At 49.5% G+C, this 17481-nt stretch overlaps 1 protein-coding gene across 1 annotated transcript in view; it reads right to left on the reverse strand.

The window, feature by feature from the left end:
* Positions 1-5371: 5371 nt before the first annotated feature.
* Positions 5372-17481, reverse strand: part of NEK11 (NIMA related kinase 11) — a gene marked incomplete at its 5' end in the record, with an annotated part of 387736 nt that continues 375626 nt past the window's right edge. The window contains 1 exon segment of the mRNA XM_073222396.1: positions 5372-6514. Within this exon segment, the coding sequence (XP_073078497.1) occupies positions 6232-6514 (283 nt within the window).

The raw sequence follows: 17481 nt of genomic DNA on the forward strand, positions 1-17481 counted from the left end.
GCTTCCCCCAGAGTGAGCGATCCAAGGGAAAGCAGGATGGGTCCATGTCGTCAGCAGCCTAGCCTCAGAAGCCGCAGACCACACTCGGAGTATATCCAAGGGCACGCAGCTCTCCCTCCCCGCAAGGCCAGAGGGCAGTCCTGGGGCCCCTTGGAGGTGGGCCACCACCCTTCCTCCCAGACCCTTCCTCCGCACACTTTACCTGCCACCAGCACAAAAAAATTTCAAATCCCCAGACCCCACTGGCTGTGTCCTATATCCTCATCTTTGTGTTTTCGTGCTGCAAAATCTTTTCCTCCCTCTTATTTGCCTGGTGAATTTTTTCCAGCTTTACTGAGGTATAACTGACAAAAATTGTATGTACTTAAGGTGTACAATGTGATGTTTTGGTATACATGTACATTGTGAAATTACTAATCAAGCTAATAAATCTACTACCTCACAGAATTTCTACTGTGTGTGTGTGTGTGTGTGTGTGTGTGTGGTAAGAACACTTAGAATCTATTAATTATTGTCACCATGATGTATGTAAGATCTCCAGAGTTCAATGATCCTGCATAACAGAAACATTGTCCTTTGACCAATCAATCTCTATTTCCTCCATCTACAGCCCCCAGCAACCACTGCTCTACTCTGTGCTGTTAGGAATTTGACTTTTTCAGATCCCACATATGAGTGAGATTGTGCAATATTTGTCTCTCTGTATCTGGCTTATCTCATTTAGTACAATGTCTTCCAAGTTCATCCATGTTGTTGGAAATGTCATAATTTCCTTTTTTAAAGCAGAATAATATTCCATTCTGTAGATATGAAAATATGTCATATTTTCTTTACCCATTCATTAGTCAACAGATAGGTTGTTTCCACTGCCCGGTGAATTCTTATCATGCAAAACTGTGTGCCTCAATTTAGTACCTGGCATGGATGGGAAGTCTACATGTTGAGACACAATCTAGAGTGAGACCGTACCTGCAGAAGAGACACTCCTGTGTGTGTGACACTGCCTGGAAACATGCTAAAACCAGGGAAGACCGAGTTCAAGGGTTCACCTGAGACCTTTTGAAAAAGGATATATTTTTTTCTGAGAAACAGCAAAATCTTTCAGTTAGAAATAAACTCCCCCCCATATTTATAAAAAATCACTGTCAGAAAGATCAAAGCCCAAGGATTTGACAACAACACGTGTTAAGGGGCAGGAAGAGTGAGGCCAGTAGAAGGAGGGTGTATTGGTAGCTTAATGCCACAGTCATGCTGCAGAGTAAACCACACCCCTGAGGGGCACACAGCTGTGAACACTTGCTTCTGGCTGGGAGCTTGCAGATGGCCTGGGTGGCCCTGCTTGACCTCGATTTGACTGGGCGCTCTGCTAGGCTCACATCCTCCCTTGGCCAGCAGACCAGCTGGGCAGGGCAGAGGCATGGGGGAACTTGGGGGCTGCATGCCCAACACCCCACTCCTTAGTGTTCACTCAGCCAAACAAGTTCTGTGGACAAACTCAGAGTTGAGGAGCAGGAAGCCACATGTGCTACAAGGGAACACTCGGGGCCAGGGAGGGATGGATTAGGAGAGAAAAATTCAATCCCCCACCCCTTCCCCTCTCCCCTGCCCTCCCCCACTTCTCTCTCTCTCTCTCACACACACACACACACACATCTTCTCTTTGCCTCATTTTTCATTTATCATCTCGGTGGCTGAGCCACATCCCCTTTGACACATTAGTGATCCTATCATCTTGTAGGTGGAGTGAGGTGTTTTTCCCCTCCTTGAACTACTGTGTAATTTCCCAGGCTCCTTTATCCTGAAAAAGGAAAAGCCATAATATTATGGAGAGAAAAACATTTTTAGCAGCTGAAAGATCATCTCCCAAACTAAATCTACAAATCTACTTTGAAAATATTCCAATTGGAGTCAAGCTTTCAATTCTGCATCCATGTTAATGACTCCGGTATTCCTGATGAGTATGAATATATTCTTTTATAATGTACTGTATTTGTTGAACCAAATTTCTTAATTTCCTTCCCCAACTGGGGAAGGCCTGACATGCTATTTTGGGGTGAATGCACACGGCCTGCCAGGAACTCTGAGGCCCGCACAGGAGGCCTACTCGGCCTCGCAGCCCAGCAGCCTTCTACCTGATGCCCTCCTCCTGGCCCTTGCGGCTCTTCTGCCAGCTGTTATTTAAGTTGCCAGGCCCCTTTACCCTGAGCCCGCTGCAATGGCTGGACTTGCTCATAATAGACCTGGAACTTCTGCTCCAGCCATGGCCCAGAAACAGTAAATAATTTTAACTCCTACAGCTGTCCTTTGGTACCTGATCTCTGCATCTCCACAAGAGCTGACGGCATTTCCTTGGCGTGACTGCAGAGAGGTCAACTGGCATTTGTCTCACACACGCGCACAAAGCAGCCAGCTAGCGGATCCCTTTATTCTGCTATCATATGTGACTTTCATAATAAACCCCTTCCTCTTTAATTCCTCACCAATTTCTACCCACCATCTTGCAGTTTGACTAATAATTAACACCCACACTGGAGTCATATAAAACCAAAGCTGAGTATGGCTGAAGGAGAAAGCATTTTCCTGATGTTAACAGTAGAATGGTGTTTTCTTCTAGTCATTGTAAATCTTGCACCCCGACCCCCCACTCCCGAAGAACCAAATGAAAGGTGGACCTGAGTGGGCTTGTCTCATAGTATGTGGTTCTGTAATCCAAGTGGTACTTCTTCCCAGCTTTCCTTTCTTTTGAGTCTCATATGATGTGCAGCACAAATCTCAGAACGAAATGTTTTTGGTCTGTACGTGTTCTCCTAGACCTCGCAGGGGCCCAGCATACCACTTTGGCAGGAGGCTTATGGAGAGCAGTTGAGAAACAGTGGGTGAAGAAAGAGCTCTCTGCCCTCCCCCTTTCAACCTAAAAGACTAATTTTGCCTAAGGAAAGGAGAGAATATTCGTATCCCTGGCGGTGGTTTGCAACCCACTCTGCTGACCCTGTTGACTTAACACTTTCCTTCCACTCATTTCCCCGTATTTCCGAGTCCTGGTCTCACGCCCCGTCCCCTCCGGAGCTTGCCCCCACCCCACCCCACCCCCGGAGCTTACGGTCAGCCTCCCTCAGGAGCTCAGGTGCCTTTTCCTTGTTCTGGTCACTTTCCCACAAATTTATCCTTCTTTTGTCAAAATGGTGTATAAGCTCTCAGGTCTGATCACTTCTTTGGGGTTTCCACTTCTTTTTAGAGAGCCCCCCATGCCATGTACAAATATTAATGTAAAATGAAATTTGTATGCTTTTTCTCCTGTTCATCTTTGTCGATTCAGTTTGCAAACCCCACCTACAGAACCTAAGCAGGTAGAAGTCTTTCCTCCTCTACAGTATGTTCTTAAATCCAGGGTATTGTTTCCTGGATATGTTTGTTTGGAAAATACACTAGAAATTACTTGAAAATCTAGCTATTTCCTCTTCTGACCCAGCTACTCACATAAGTATTCTGTTCTAATGTTATGAAAACCATCAGCAAGGAGATTTGGAAACTTCATTAACTTGGGTGCTGCTATTACCCCCTCCTCCAGACCCATTTGGAAGCTGGCTGTTCACAGGACAGAGAGCTACGGAGAGCGCCTCCCAGGGGTGAGGTCGTTTCCTAGCAACATGACGCGAATGCACACGCCTGCTCCTGACAGCAAAGTGGCCACACGGCGCCTCCATCCGGGGTTCCCAAGGGCAAATGCATTGTCGGTATCCTAACTGGGGAACAGATTCCAGATTTTGACATGAGCCACATGCTCAAATCCGGCGTTCTGCAGGCCCAGATCCCACCTCCAGGAGCCAGGGAGCAATTCCCCAGCATGCGGGGAGGTGGGAGCTGGCACAGGGAAGCCAGCAGGATTTGGGAGGCGGCAGAGTGAAGAGGCATGGTGGCCCAGCAGCCCTGCACAGCTGGAGGAGCTGGGGGAGCACGGAACAATGACTGCACAAGCCCTGGAGCACTGCAGAGGCTGTGAGTTCACCTCGACCCCCCGTGACTCCTCCGTGTGGTTGCTCGGAGAGGTAGGAGTGAGACGCAGGGCACAGTAGCTGCGCTGCCTTGTCCCTGAGGACCCTTTCAAGTTCTCAAGTCAAGCCAGCCATACTTCGCCTTTTTTCCTCCCCATCACTTCCTCTTCAGAGTATTTGCTATGAGGCATCTGAAGCCTTGGTGCCCTGTTCCCAGTCCTTATACCACCTTCAGAGACAAATTAAGACAAAACTGCTCCAAATGGAGAGGCAACAGAAAGAAGGGCCCCGACCAACGGTCTGAGTGTGGCCCTCACACCAGGAGCATCATTGTCACCTGGAAACTTGTCAGAAATCAGAAATGCCCGGGGAATGGGCCATTGCAATCCAGCCCTCTAGGTAATTCCGAAGCTCACATTTAAGAAACTCCCGTCTAAGAGACAGTGCATCATTCTGACGGACACCGTCAGTGACAGGACAGTAGGGCCGTCGGCCTCCCCATCCCCGGCTCCTCGGTCACCGGTGGGGGCACAACTGGGAGGAAGATCGCCTCCACACGCCCGCCCCGCCCGGGTAGTTCCGTCACAGAAGATACGCGTTGGCCCCTTCCCTCCCCAAAGAAGGGCGTGGGGTGGTGGGTATGGACAGAGATCCTCTTCTTGAGCAAACATTGGACAGAATCCCCCAAGCACTCCCTTGCTCCTGGTCTTCAGCTTGCCGAGTCCAGTTTAGCAAGAATCCTGGTAAGTCAGTTTAGCGAGAATCCCCATCCCCGATGTGGGACCATGCTGGCCTGCCTTCAGCAAGAGTCTGTCAAGCTCCCCTGCCTGAGGCGCCTTCTCCCAGGAACTCTATCCTCTCATCCCCACCATGCCGCACCCTCACCTTCCTCACACGCTGTAAATCTCAGCTTCCTTTGCTGTGTGTGGAGTTGAGCCCCATCTCTCTCTCCCCTATTGCAAAAGTCCTGAATAAAATCTTCTTTATTTTTTAAAATTTCAGAATAATCTTTGTTTAACAATATGTTTAGATGCTCATGTGTGTGTAACTCCTCAAGCAAGTTTGGTGGAGCTGCTCAGTCGGAAACCCACATGCATGGTGGTTATAGAGTGGGTCTGGCACCACACAGACCTGGGGAGAAGCTTAGCTCAGCTGTGGGCAGGCCGCCTCCAGACAGGTTCCCTGAAAGATGGGGATCATCTCTCTCTCATGGGTGGCAAGACCCAAAGAAGTAAGGCCTCAAGTCGTGAGCACAGAGCATGGTACTGATACATAACAAGCACCAACAGCCCTCCTGATACAACATGGATGTGTTACACCTGACACACTTATGGATAAGAAACAGATAAAAAGGGGACTTACTCTATAACCATGGAAAATTTATTTATTAAGAATACAAGTCTTTAAAACCCCATGGGTGAGTGTGGACACTGTGGGTAAAATTATAACATTTCCAGGATATCTCACTTGCTTTGGCACATCAGCATATCAATAGGCATTCAGAGGTGGAAAGAAGTATGGCTTGAGGGCATTTGCATCATTCCTCAGGTGGGGAGAGAAGTTCACCTCCATATCAGTGGGTAATTACCTGGGCGCAGAGGGCTTATCTGTACCGGAGAGGTGAGGCCAGTTTTGCTTCTGCTGGAACAGGAAAGAGAGGTGGCCCAGAACTGCAGTTTGTGAGCAATAAACAGATTTTAAACTTAATTGCTCCCTTTGACTGATTTCAGTTTTTAGAGGTATTTTGCCTGGGGATTTCCTTTCCCCAGACTTACAGAGACTAAGTCACAGAATCACTGCTGGGACTTTGGGTCCAGGTCCTTGTGTGTGTGCACTTCTTGCTTGCTAGCCAGGGAGGCAAAAGTGGGCCAGAACCAGCTCATCTGAGCTGGCAGGTGTGACTCCTGGGCAGCAGTTGGCGTGTCAGAGGCCAATGTCCAGCATCCAGTGACTCTGAGGAGAGGCTGGCCATGCAGCATGGAGACCCAAGGCTGGCACTGAGTGTGTCCTCCCAGGGGAGGTGGTGAAGGGCGGGTGGCATGTTCGGGCCACTGTCGGGGTGAAAGTCCGAGGGCACTGGTGCAGGGATGATTCTCAGGAGGCCGGCTTATCACAGAGCAAAGAGCACATGACACTGGCTGGCCCAGCATGACTCTGAAAGGACGTTCCTTTTGATACAGCATGGAAGTGAAGGTGTTAGGCGCAGCTGTGTGCCCATTCCCATGTGTGGGATTCCAGCTTACGTGTTGAATGGATTTTCACAGAGATTTGTTCCTTTGAACTTGCTTGCTTTTGATGGTTGGTTGTGATGGCTCTGGAGTGTGGGCTTTTCTCCCACTGTGATCAGCAACTGTTCCTCAAAGTAGAGGAACTGGTCAACCTCAAAACAGTCTCTGGCATGAGGTACCACTTTTTCTAGGGATGCCCGGACCTCTGCTTCACTGGCATTCTGTCACCTTGCCTGCTTGAGGTAATTATAGACCTCCTCAAATACTTCTGGCCCCAACTTCTGCATGGCTGACCTGCCAGACAGGAAGGACGAGAATAGTTACATGGAGACCACCTGAAAGAAATGTGTTTTTGAAACATTAACTACACAAACCACATGCTAACCCTGGGATTTAAAAAACGGGTTAAAATAAGACACAATGTCTCTACCTTGAACATACTACAACATTCAACAAATACTTCTTGAACGCAGTGCCCTCCTAAGAACTGTGGAGAGGCATTAACCAAGTCAAAGTCCTGCCTTCATGGGGCTTGCCTTCTAGAACAAATGAGCAGGTAAATTAGATCTCTGTCTGTACTAAGTGTGATGCAGAACAATAAAGGCGGGCAAGAGGTAGAGGGCAGGCGACCCTCTTGGACTAGTGCCATCTGGGCGGAGTCCCACACTGCTGGGCGAAGGACACTGGGGGCCCTGAGGCTGCACACGATGGAGAAATCTCAGGAAGGTAGTGTGGCTGGAGCCAGGGGCACAGGGGAAGGGGGCGGTGGAACACGAGATCAGAGAATTGCTCCCAGAACTGTGAAAGTATTACTCTAAACACATTGATGGTAATGCTGAAGGTAACTTTGAAGGCCCAGCCACAGACCCTTCCACTCGCTGTGTAAGCTTCTGCTGCACAGGCTACTGACCCCTGTCATCTCCACAACACAAGGTCCACATGAAGGGTTGCGGTGGACAAGAGTGGAAGCAACTGAGCCTGCTTTGGCTTAGAGGCTAGTAATTATGCTCTAAGATACACACATTTTTTATTTTAACTCACATCCTTATAGTACTTTAGAGTTTGCAAAATGCTTTTTCATTGTGATATATGATCCCTGTGAATGAGGCAATTCATTGAGGATTTATCTGTACTGCACAGGTGACAGTAGGCAGGCTGGCTTTCATAAACACACAGGCAGTGGCTGACGAGGTTAAACATAAGCACAGGTCTCGAAACTCCCAAGTGCTGGAGAGGTCAGCAGCCGCAGGGCTTTCTTCTTCTGCCAAGGGATTATCAGAACTGATCCCAGGAAGCCTCACACCCTAGGTCACCCCCAGAAAGCCAAGCTTCCCTTTTGCTGACACTTTGTAAGCTCTGGTCAGCCCCTGCTCACTGATGACTTCAGCACCTGCCAGTGCTTCCCTCCACACCTGCCCCTGTCTCCAGTCTCAGGACGTCAGTACTTGGGGCCTTCCTGACTCTGGGCTGCCTCACGCACAGTGATTACCTTTACCCTTGTCGGCCACCCCTTCCCAGGCTCACACCCTTCACCCCATCAGCACAACTACCAGCCCCTGTGTGCTGCGTGACCATCCCTCCATCTCCCCGCCGTGCTTCCTCTGAGGTGCTCCCACTTCTTGGCCACCTGCAGTCCTCCAGCTCTACCCCGTGATGGCAGCCCACCCCTGTGTGTCCTCATGGGCTCACTTCCTGCAGTTGAAAGCATGGTCCATTTTTATAACCATGACCTTGCAGACTCCCTGGACTTTTTCACTCTCACCTTTCCATGTAAACTCCTCTGATGGGTAAATCCAGACATCCACGGATTCATGCCTGTACCCAAACAGCAGAGCATTCCTGGAGAAGAAGACTCAGTTCTGCCAACAGTTTTCATTTAAATCATGAATGACCACAATTCAAAAAGGCTACAGCACTGCCCAGTGGTCCTACTATGCTTCCCTGGCATGCTTGTTGTCCACTGCTCAAAATGACTACTCCACACCTTGTCCCTTATTCTAAAGGTCGCTGAACCCCGATGCTCGTTCTCAGCTGATGACTTAATATCTCATTGAGAAATAGAAACAAACATGGAAAAGTTCCCTCAGCTTCCCAGTGCCCACGCTACCTACCTGCCTGCCTGGCCCACTGCTCTCCTGGCCTCCCCTCTGCCCCTCTCGGAGTTCCCCCTGCTTGCACAAAAACCAAGCTCTCCCGTTGCCAGGCCTCAGGCCCATGGCTGCCTCAGGGGCATCTCCCAGCAGCAGAGCTCTGGCTTCCCTCCTCATCTGCCCCCACTCCTTCGGCACTGCTCACTCCAGGAGAAGACAGGCCCCCAGACCCTCTCTTAAACACCCCTCTGACCTTCACATCCCCTTGGCCACCCGCTCCCTGGCCATCCCTTGACGTCCACTGCCAACAAAACTTGACAGAGTCAAGCACAGCTGCTGTTTCTACTTGCACTGCATACGCTCCTTTGGCCCCTTCTCTTGGGCCCTTAAGCCCTTCTCCCTCAAACTACTCTTGCAATGACCGTACGGTCGTTCCGCTGGTCTCTCCTTCGTACATACCTTGCTGGATATCTCAGCAGCAGTCACTGGACCACTGTTTCCTTCTCAACCCATCCTTTGCTGCCTTTGGGTACACAACTTTCCCCAGGGGCTTTCCTGTCACACTGTTGGCCTCTTCCTAGTCTCTTCTGCTGAGTCGTTCTCCTTACAGTGGCCTCTGCATTTCAGGACATCCCGGGCTAAGTCTCGGATACCCTTTCTTTTCTCTTCCTTCATTCGCTGCCCACGTAATCTCCAGTCCAGGTCCTGAACACCACTGATAGGTGAGGACTTCCTGGATTGCCACCCTGCCCTCCACCTAGAGCTCCAGGCTTATGACTCAGCTGCTGGCTGGCTATCCCCAGCTGGATGTCTGAAAGGTGTCTCACTCAGATGCAATACAGCAAAAAAAGAGCTTCTAATTACCACCTTCCTCCCCCTGAAAATGATATGCTGATTTCACAGTGTTTCCTAGTTTAAATGGTGCCAGTTTCCATCCAAATTTGCAAGCCTGTGACCCTTGATTCCTTGCTTTCTCACATTAACTCCATCAGCGTCAGCATGTCTTATAGTGCTCTTCAAATTGTGGTAAAAATCAGTTTTGTCTTTTGAAGTTTCCCATCCAACATGGACTTGAACAGGGGCGTACTGCCCATACCTAATGTATAGCCCGTGCCTCACACAGCTCCGGCCACGTGTAACTCCTGAGGGAATCCGACAAACCCACACTGGTGTACACCTTATGCAGTGAGGCGGGTCCGCTTATCACATGTCCAGATGCTGTGGATTGCTGCCCTCACAGTTTGCTGCAACAGTCTCTGGACACTTCCCCTCGATCTGTCCTTATCTAATGAGGACTGGTGACGAGCGGTGTGTGGACCAGGACCATCCCCAGAAAACACTCAGACAAGCCTCTTAGAGATGCTACCTCCAACCAGGTCCTAAGTCCATTGGCTTCTCTCTTGGTCGCTACCACCACCACAGTTCAAGCCCCCCAGTATCTACCCCCCACCTAGGTAATATCCTTTTGGTTCCATTTATCACTCAACAATTCATTTCGACATGCTATGGCCAGTGTGAACTTTTAAAATTGTGAATCAGATTCCATCACTCCCCTACCTAAAGCCCTCTAGCAGACCCCTCTGACACTAGGGCATGATCCCCTCTCTGCTCCCGTTAACCACCCTCCTTTACCACCCTCGGCCTGTCCACACTGTCTGATCACTATGCTCCAATCACACCTACTTTCTTTCTGTTCCTTAAATGCAGCACAGCTCACCCCCACCCTCAGGCCTTTGCACTAGCTGGCCCTCTTCCTGGAATGCTCTTTCCAGTGACCTTTACACAGCTGACCCTTCTTGCTCTTCAAATCTCAGCTTGAACATCACCCTCTCAGTGAAGCCGTCCCTGATACCCAGCTGCCCCACAGGATCACACCACCTTCATTACTTGCGTAGCACTTAGAACTTCTGGTGTTTCTCTTTTGTGTGTTGTTTGTTGTTGTTCTCTCCCCAGTCCCTGAACAAGCACACAGTTCATTGAGGGAGGGACCCTGTGCCTAGGCATGCAGTAGGTGCTTAGGAAACATCTGCAGAATGAAGGAATGAGAAGCACAGCCAAACAGTATCAAGAGACAAGTGTAAAGTGGCACCAAAGTTCACAGCTCACAGGTCAGAGAGCAGCCTACAGAGGAGAAGGTGGCGTAACAGCTGGGGGAAAGCTGGTGGCAGCCAGCAGTCGAGCGCTGGAAATCTGTGCCTGAGTCTGGAGGGCAGAGACAGAGCAGAGCTTCCACAGAGGCAGACACCCCCAGGGGGACATGTGGCTGCCAGGCCCTTTCCTGCAAACGGTACTTGCCTTCTGCTGTGTCTGCCCCGGGCAGCTTCTGCTCAGGTGCCCTGTTAAAGCTGACAGGTCCTGAGAGTTACTTTATTTAACACCCACTGCTGCTCACACTCTGTACTGAAGATGGACAAACGCACTGACTAAAAACAGAATCTGGCTGGTAACTGTTCACAAGAGACACACCCGGAAACACAGGACTAGGTCAGACAATAATATGATGGTATCAAGTAAAATATTTATTTTTTATGACCAAAAAGATGCCTGGCAAATAATAACCAAAAGAAACCTGGGGGTAGCAATATTAATATGAGACAGAATAGATTTTAGATAATGAAAACAGTTCAATTCACTAGGAAAAAGTAAAAATTCTAAAGTAGTATGCATATAATAAAGTGGAATGAAAATACATAAAGGATTACAGGGAGAAATTGTCAGATAGTGTCCTCCTAATACAGTCTTTCAACACACCTTGCTCAGTTATTGATGGGTGAAACATTTAAAAAATAAGTAGTGATACAGAAAATCTGAATACACTTAATAAACTAAACTTAATATACATATATTACATAATTATATATGACCTTCTCCCTCCCTGATGATTAGAGAACCCACATTCGTCCCAGGAGCTCAGGTAACATTTACAAAAACTGACTACATCCTAGACAACAATTAAAGTCTCAACACATTTCAAATAACTGATTTTATAAAAAATCTACTTATCTGACCACAACATAATTGATAGGAATCTGTAACAAAAATATGCATTGAATATTACCATGTTTTTAACTTTATTTGTTCTAAATAATTTATGGGTCAATGAAGAAATCAGGCCTGCTATACACAAACTCATTTTAAGCCAGAAGAAAAGTGGCAGGTGCTCTGGCCTTGTAACACTGCAGTGCAGGATTATTCTGGCACTTGAAAAGCATGCTGAAGTATTTCTGCAGGGTGTTGTGTTTGAGTATTTTGGGAATCATAAAATAGGAAATTCTATTTAAGGGATTCTCTTGCCGTTTTCTAAGATTTGAGAAGAGAAGGGGGGCTCCCTGTGTATTCAAAGTAAAAGGGGCTCTCTGTGTGTTCCTTCAAAGGGTGGGAGGGGAGAAAAGATGGGGGTGGGCAGGAACCACCATTTTAGTTAGGTGGGTATCTCAAATAAAGGGCTTGTGTTTTCATCCTTTTTCATGTATTTCTTCCTATACTCCTCCATTGATTCTGTCCTCTTTTTCAAAAGTCCCCTAAGTATGTAGGGGATCCTAAGCATCATCTTAGTCCAGATGCATCACCTTCAGGCCTGTTCTCTGCGGGCTGGATCAGCGGCCTCCTCGAAGCGACAGGCACAGCGACAGGCATGGGGACTCGGAGGAAGCTTCCCTAGGGTCCCGAATAAGCCCCAGCTGCCTGGAGCAAATCCCCAGTGCGGGTTTGGCCAACTCCCCACCTGAGAACTCCATTAAACCACAGACGGCACTTTGTCCCCTGCCGCCTGTTCCTCCACACTCATCTCAAATCATCCGCAGTGGCCTGGACTGACCTCTCTCATGCTTACTTTTTATTTGCAAACGGTATGTTTAATCGCAGCTGTTTGTTTGCCCCCAGGTGCTGACTGCTCCGTGTGCACTCTGAAGGGCCCCCACCAGTAAGATGGCAAACTTCCGGCTTCTCTTCGGGGTCCTCAGTTCCCCCCAGCGCCACCTGAAGCCCAATCACCTCTCGCCCCCCTCCCAATCCCAGCACCTAGCCAACAGCCACCAGCCCCGTAGAAGTGACACCTCAATCAATTCATGCCCCTTCCTATATAACCCAGCACCTTTCCCTAATAAAGCGGACCTCTCCGGTGAATTGCTGCTGTGTGTCGCTCCTTTCCTTTCATTGGTGCCGAAACCCGGGAGACGGGACACCCCAACTGGGCCCCGCCTTCCCCCCCCCCCCGACACCAGCAGCAGCTTGCCATCATCCTCTTTTTCCGGCACTGGCTCATCACACTCACCACTCCACTCTGGCCTTTAGGTAAGTTTTTCCCCGGAGTGGGCCACTCTTCCCCGAGCTATTGCAGTGCCATTGACCGTGATCGTCCGGAAGGGCCCTGACACTCGGGGATGAGGAGGGAACTCTCCCCACCTCAGGCCTTCACGGCTGCGGTGGACCCTCAGGCCCCTCCTCCGACAGTCATAAACGCATTCACCGTCCCTTCCATCAGTGCTGAAACTTTTTAAGCAAAATTTCCCCAGGGTGGGCCACTCTTCTCCGAGCTATCGCAGTGCCATTGACCGTGATCATCCGGCAAGGCCCTGATCCTCGGGGATGAGGAGGGAACTCTCCCCACCTCAGGCCTTCATGGCTGCGGCGGACCCTCAGGCCCCTCCTCTGACAGCCATAAATCCCCGCCTCAGGCCTTCATGGCTGCAGTGGACCCTCAGGCCCCTCCTCCGGCAGCCATAAATCCCCGCCTCAGGCCTTCACAACTGCGGCAGACTCTCAGGCCCCTCCCTCCAACAGCCATAAATGAGGTGACTCCTTTGAGGATGAGAACGCTCCCTTTCCCCTCCCCCTCCTCCTTCTGTTCCGTCCTCCGAAATCTGTTCTGTCTGCCAAAAACGCCTAGCGCTAGGTACCTCGTGACTCCAGCACTCTGCCTTCTTAGGGAAGTCTGGGTGACGACCCACACTTACCAAGAAATTCTGACTCATATATGAGTTTCCGCAGACCACCAAGGATCATCGGGGACGCCCTTTGTTTCCTTGTGGTCTGCTTCCAGTCCGAGGATCTCCATTCGTCTTCCCCTGTTTGTCTCCTTCTCTGTCCTTTAGCCATGGGAGCCTCCTCATCCCTCCCTGAAAGTTCACCTCTTGAATGCCTGCTTAAGCATCTGGCTACCCTCTCCCTGACGCCTGATATAAAACCAAAACTTCTCCGTAAATATTGCTCCCAAGATTGGCCGACATACCGCCTAGACAATAACAACCAATGGCCCGCAGGGGGAACTCTTGATCCTAACATCACTCGCAATCTTTTTAACTACTGCCAGCGCCTGAAAAACTGGAAAGAGATTCCCTATATCAAAGCTTTCCGCCTCCTCCTCCCCCCGCCCCCTCCCAAGTTCTCCTAGCCTGCAAGCTGCTGCCCCCACAGAAGCCTCCTGTTCACTCCCTTTCCCTTCTTCTCCTACAACAGCCCCGTTCCCTTCCTCCCCCACCATCTCCTCCCCCATCTCACCTCCTCCGCCTTCGTCCCCCGCAGATTAAGCCTGAGCCTTTCAGCCCCCCTTTAACTAGGTCCTGGGAGCCTCCTCCATCTTTGCCCTCATCACCTGTTTCTCCCCTGTTGGGGACTGCCTTTGTCTTCCCACATGTTTGTAGGGAAAATAGGAAAGCACCTTTCCCCATGTCTGAACGCAGCATGGGAAAGCACAAGCTAGAGAACAACCAGTGCAGTCCTTGGAAGTTATCTGTACACAAAAACATATCTTGTCCTCGAAGATGAGCCAAGACTCCTCACTCTGAAAATAGGGAGACCTTGAAGATGTGTAGAAACACCGCCCCTGCTTCTAGATATGCCCTTCCCCCACTTGCCAATGTGGCAGGAATGGAGAACAAAGAACATTCTTTGTTTACACATTCCATAAGCAATTAACTGGAGCCCTGCTGTAGCTCAGTTAGTAGAGCATGGGACTCTTAACTTCACAGTCATGAGTTCAAGCCCAACTAGAGCAGCAGAGGCAAGCAGCTGGGCTGCTAGCTGGTGACACGTGGGTCTAATTCTATCTTTCTTTATTTTCTTTGCCCCCCTTCTGCACTTCAGGACCTGCTCGACTAGGCACGGCTAGACCACGTCACTCCCCCACAGACTGAGCCAGAACCCTTCAGTCCCCCTCAGACTTGGTCCCGAGGGCCTCCCAAAATTATCGCCCCCCTCCGGGAGGTAGCAGGATCCGAAGGCATCGTGCGCGTTCATGTCCCTTTCTCTTTAGGAGATTTAGCCCAACTAGAGAAAGGCCTAAGTTCCTTTTCCACTGATCCCACGACATACATCAGGGAGTTTCAATGGACCCTCCAGTCTTACAGCCTCAAACATCATAACATTTTCATGCTCCTGGCTAATACTCTCCTGCCTGAAGAGCGTAGATGAGTTTGGGACTTCGCCCAAATGCACACTACTGAAACCCACAGGACTGACCCCACCAATCCCCCTGGCCCCACTGCTGTCCCCGAACAAGTCCCACACTGAGATTATAACACCGCCATGAGTCTCTGCTCTTGAGATATTTTTGCCTCCTGCTTAATAGCAGGTCTGAAAAAGGCAGCTCGTAAAGTAGTCAATTTTCAAAAACTCCAAGACATAATTCAAAAGAGAGATGAAACCCCCTCCGAGTTCTTAGACAGATACCAGCCTGGACCCAGAAACACTTGAAAGAAGACATGTCCTTATGACATACTTCCTAGCTCAAAGCTACCCCGACATTAAAGCTAAACTCAAAAAATTAGAACAGGGCCCTGCTACCCCACAGACTGAGATCCTAACAGTGGCCTTTAAAGTCTTCCATAAGCGGGAGGAGAAGAAAGAATGCCGTAAACAAAAGGCTGATCAGGCCAATTTCCAAATGTTGGCTCAGCTGATAAAACCACAACCTGGGCGCCCCTCTACAAACAAGCCCCCTCCCCAGGAGCTTGTTTCAAGTGCGGAAAAGAGGGACATTGGTCAAAGGCATGCCCCTCCCCCAGATCTCCTATCACCCCATGCCCCAGATGCCACAAAAAGGGCCACTGGGGGTCTGATTGCCCAACCACCCAAAGGGGAGGCTGGACAAACAACCCCTATCCTAAGCCCACCGTAGTGGGGCTGGCAGAAGAAGATTGACGGGGCCCGGGGGCTTCTCACCCGACCATTTCCATCACCAAACAGGAGCCCAGGGTTACTTTAACAGTAGATGGTGGCCCCATCTCCTTCCTCCTAGATACAGGAGCCACCTTCTCAGTCTTGTGAGAATACCGGGGCCCTACCACGCCAGCCATTACTCCTATAGTTGGGGTAAGAGGTAAACAGATTTTCCCATTAAAACCCCCTCCTTTTATACACAATCCTAGACAATCCCATACCTTTCTCCCACTCCTTCCTAGTTATGCCCCAGTGTCCCATCCCTTTACTAGGACGAGACATCCTTTCCCTCCTCCACATTTCCATAACTATATCCACTCCCACAGGCCCCAGTACTCCCTTTCTGATGGCCCTCATAGCCGACTACCCCCCTCTACCCAATGAAAGCTCCGGTTCCGCCCTCATACACCCTGTAAATCATAGCCGACGACCCCCCTCTACCCAATGAAAGCTCCGGTTCTGCCCTCATACACCCTGTAAATCCCAAAGTTTGAGACATTACAAGCCCCTCTGTGGCCCTATGTCCCCCTGCCTCTATAAAATTACATGACTCCTCTCAGTATATCTGTCAGGCCCAATACCCCCTAACCACTTCAGCCCTCATAGGCCTCCAACCCATCATTCAAGATCTCTTAAACAAAAATTACCTCAGACCCACTCACTCCCCATTTAATACCCCCATAGTAGCTGTTAAAAAAACCAACGGATCTTTCCGCCTTGTCCAAGACCTTCGCCTCATCAATATAGCCATTGTCCCTATCCATCCCTTAGTTCCAAATCCATACAGCCTTTTATCTCAGATCCCTGCCTCGGCATCCCACTTCTCAGTCCTAGATCTCAAGGACCCATTTTTCTATCCCTCTAGACCCTTGCTCCCAAGATTTTTTCATCTTCACCTGGACGGACCCATACACAAGACATTCTGAACAACTCACTTGGACAGTTTTGCCACAAAGCTTCCGAGATAGTCCTCATACTTTTAGACAGGTCCTAGGTCAGGACCTCAAACAGTTTCATCATGATCACTCCAAGTCCACCTTATTACAATACATGGACAATCTTCTACTCTGCAGTCCCTCGTGAGAACAGTCTCAACTTGACACTGCCTCCCTACTTAACCTTCTAGCTTCCAGAGGTTACTGAGTATCCCCCGTCAAAGCTCAAATCTCTTCCCCTCCTGTCACTTACCTCAGATTCCTTCTATCTCAACAAAGAAAGTCCATTACCTTAGACTGAAAATGGCTCCTCTCTGACCTGCCCATTCCCAAAACCAAGACAGAAATCCTTTCCTTTCTAAGCCTGGCTAGATATTTTAGAGCGTAGATCCCTAACTTCTCCCTGCTCCCTGTTGGCAAGACCCCTATATGACCTCAGCAAGAGCACCCCCCTAAAAAACCATTATCCTCCTCACCCCGACACTCCTTCATTAAGCTCTGTCAAGCCCTTTTAGAAGCCCCAGCTCTCCATCTTCCTAATTTGTCGTCTCATTATACATTCATGAGAGGTCCAGTCAAGCTCTAGGAGTCCTAAGCCAATATTATGGCCCATCCTTTGCCCCAGTAGCTTATCTCTCCAAGCAATTAGACCCCACAATTCGGGGATGGGCCCCCTGCCTACGAGCATTAGCCGCTAGTCAGCTCTTGCAGAAAGAAGCTCATAAACTGACATTCAGGGCGCCCCTTACCATTCTGTCCCCACATCACCTAAAAGATCTCTTAACCTACAAAAGTTTACAGACTCTCCCTCCCTCCAGAATCCTGACCTTACTGTCCTCTTTCCTCCAAAATCCCGTTCACCCTCTTTGCCATCCATACCTGAATCATGACTTTTTCCTCCTTTACTGCTGTCTCGCTTTTTTCCCTCATTCCTATTATCTTCCCCGCCACCCAAGCCTCCTTTGTATGGCGATTTAAAGTCAGACACACTTACACACAGCATCAAACAAAAGTTACTGCCCTCATTGCCACACCAGACTGCCCTCTGAAAAGCTGCTCCGAGCCTTTATACCTCCAC

Source organism: Manis javanica, chromosome 15, assembly GCF_040802235.1.
Source record: "Manis javanica isolate MJ-LG chromosome 15, MJ_LKY, whole genome shotgun sequence".
Classification (NCBI taxonomy): domain Eukaryota; kingdom Metazoa; phylum Chordata; class Mammalia; order Pholidota; family Manidae; genus Manis; species Manis javanica.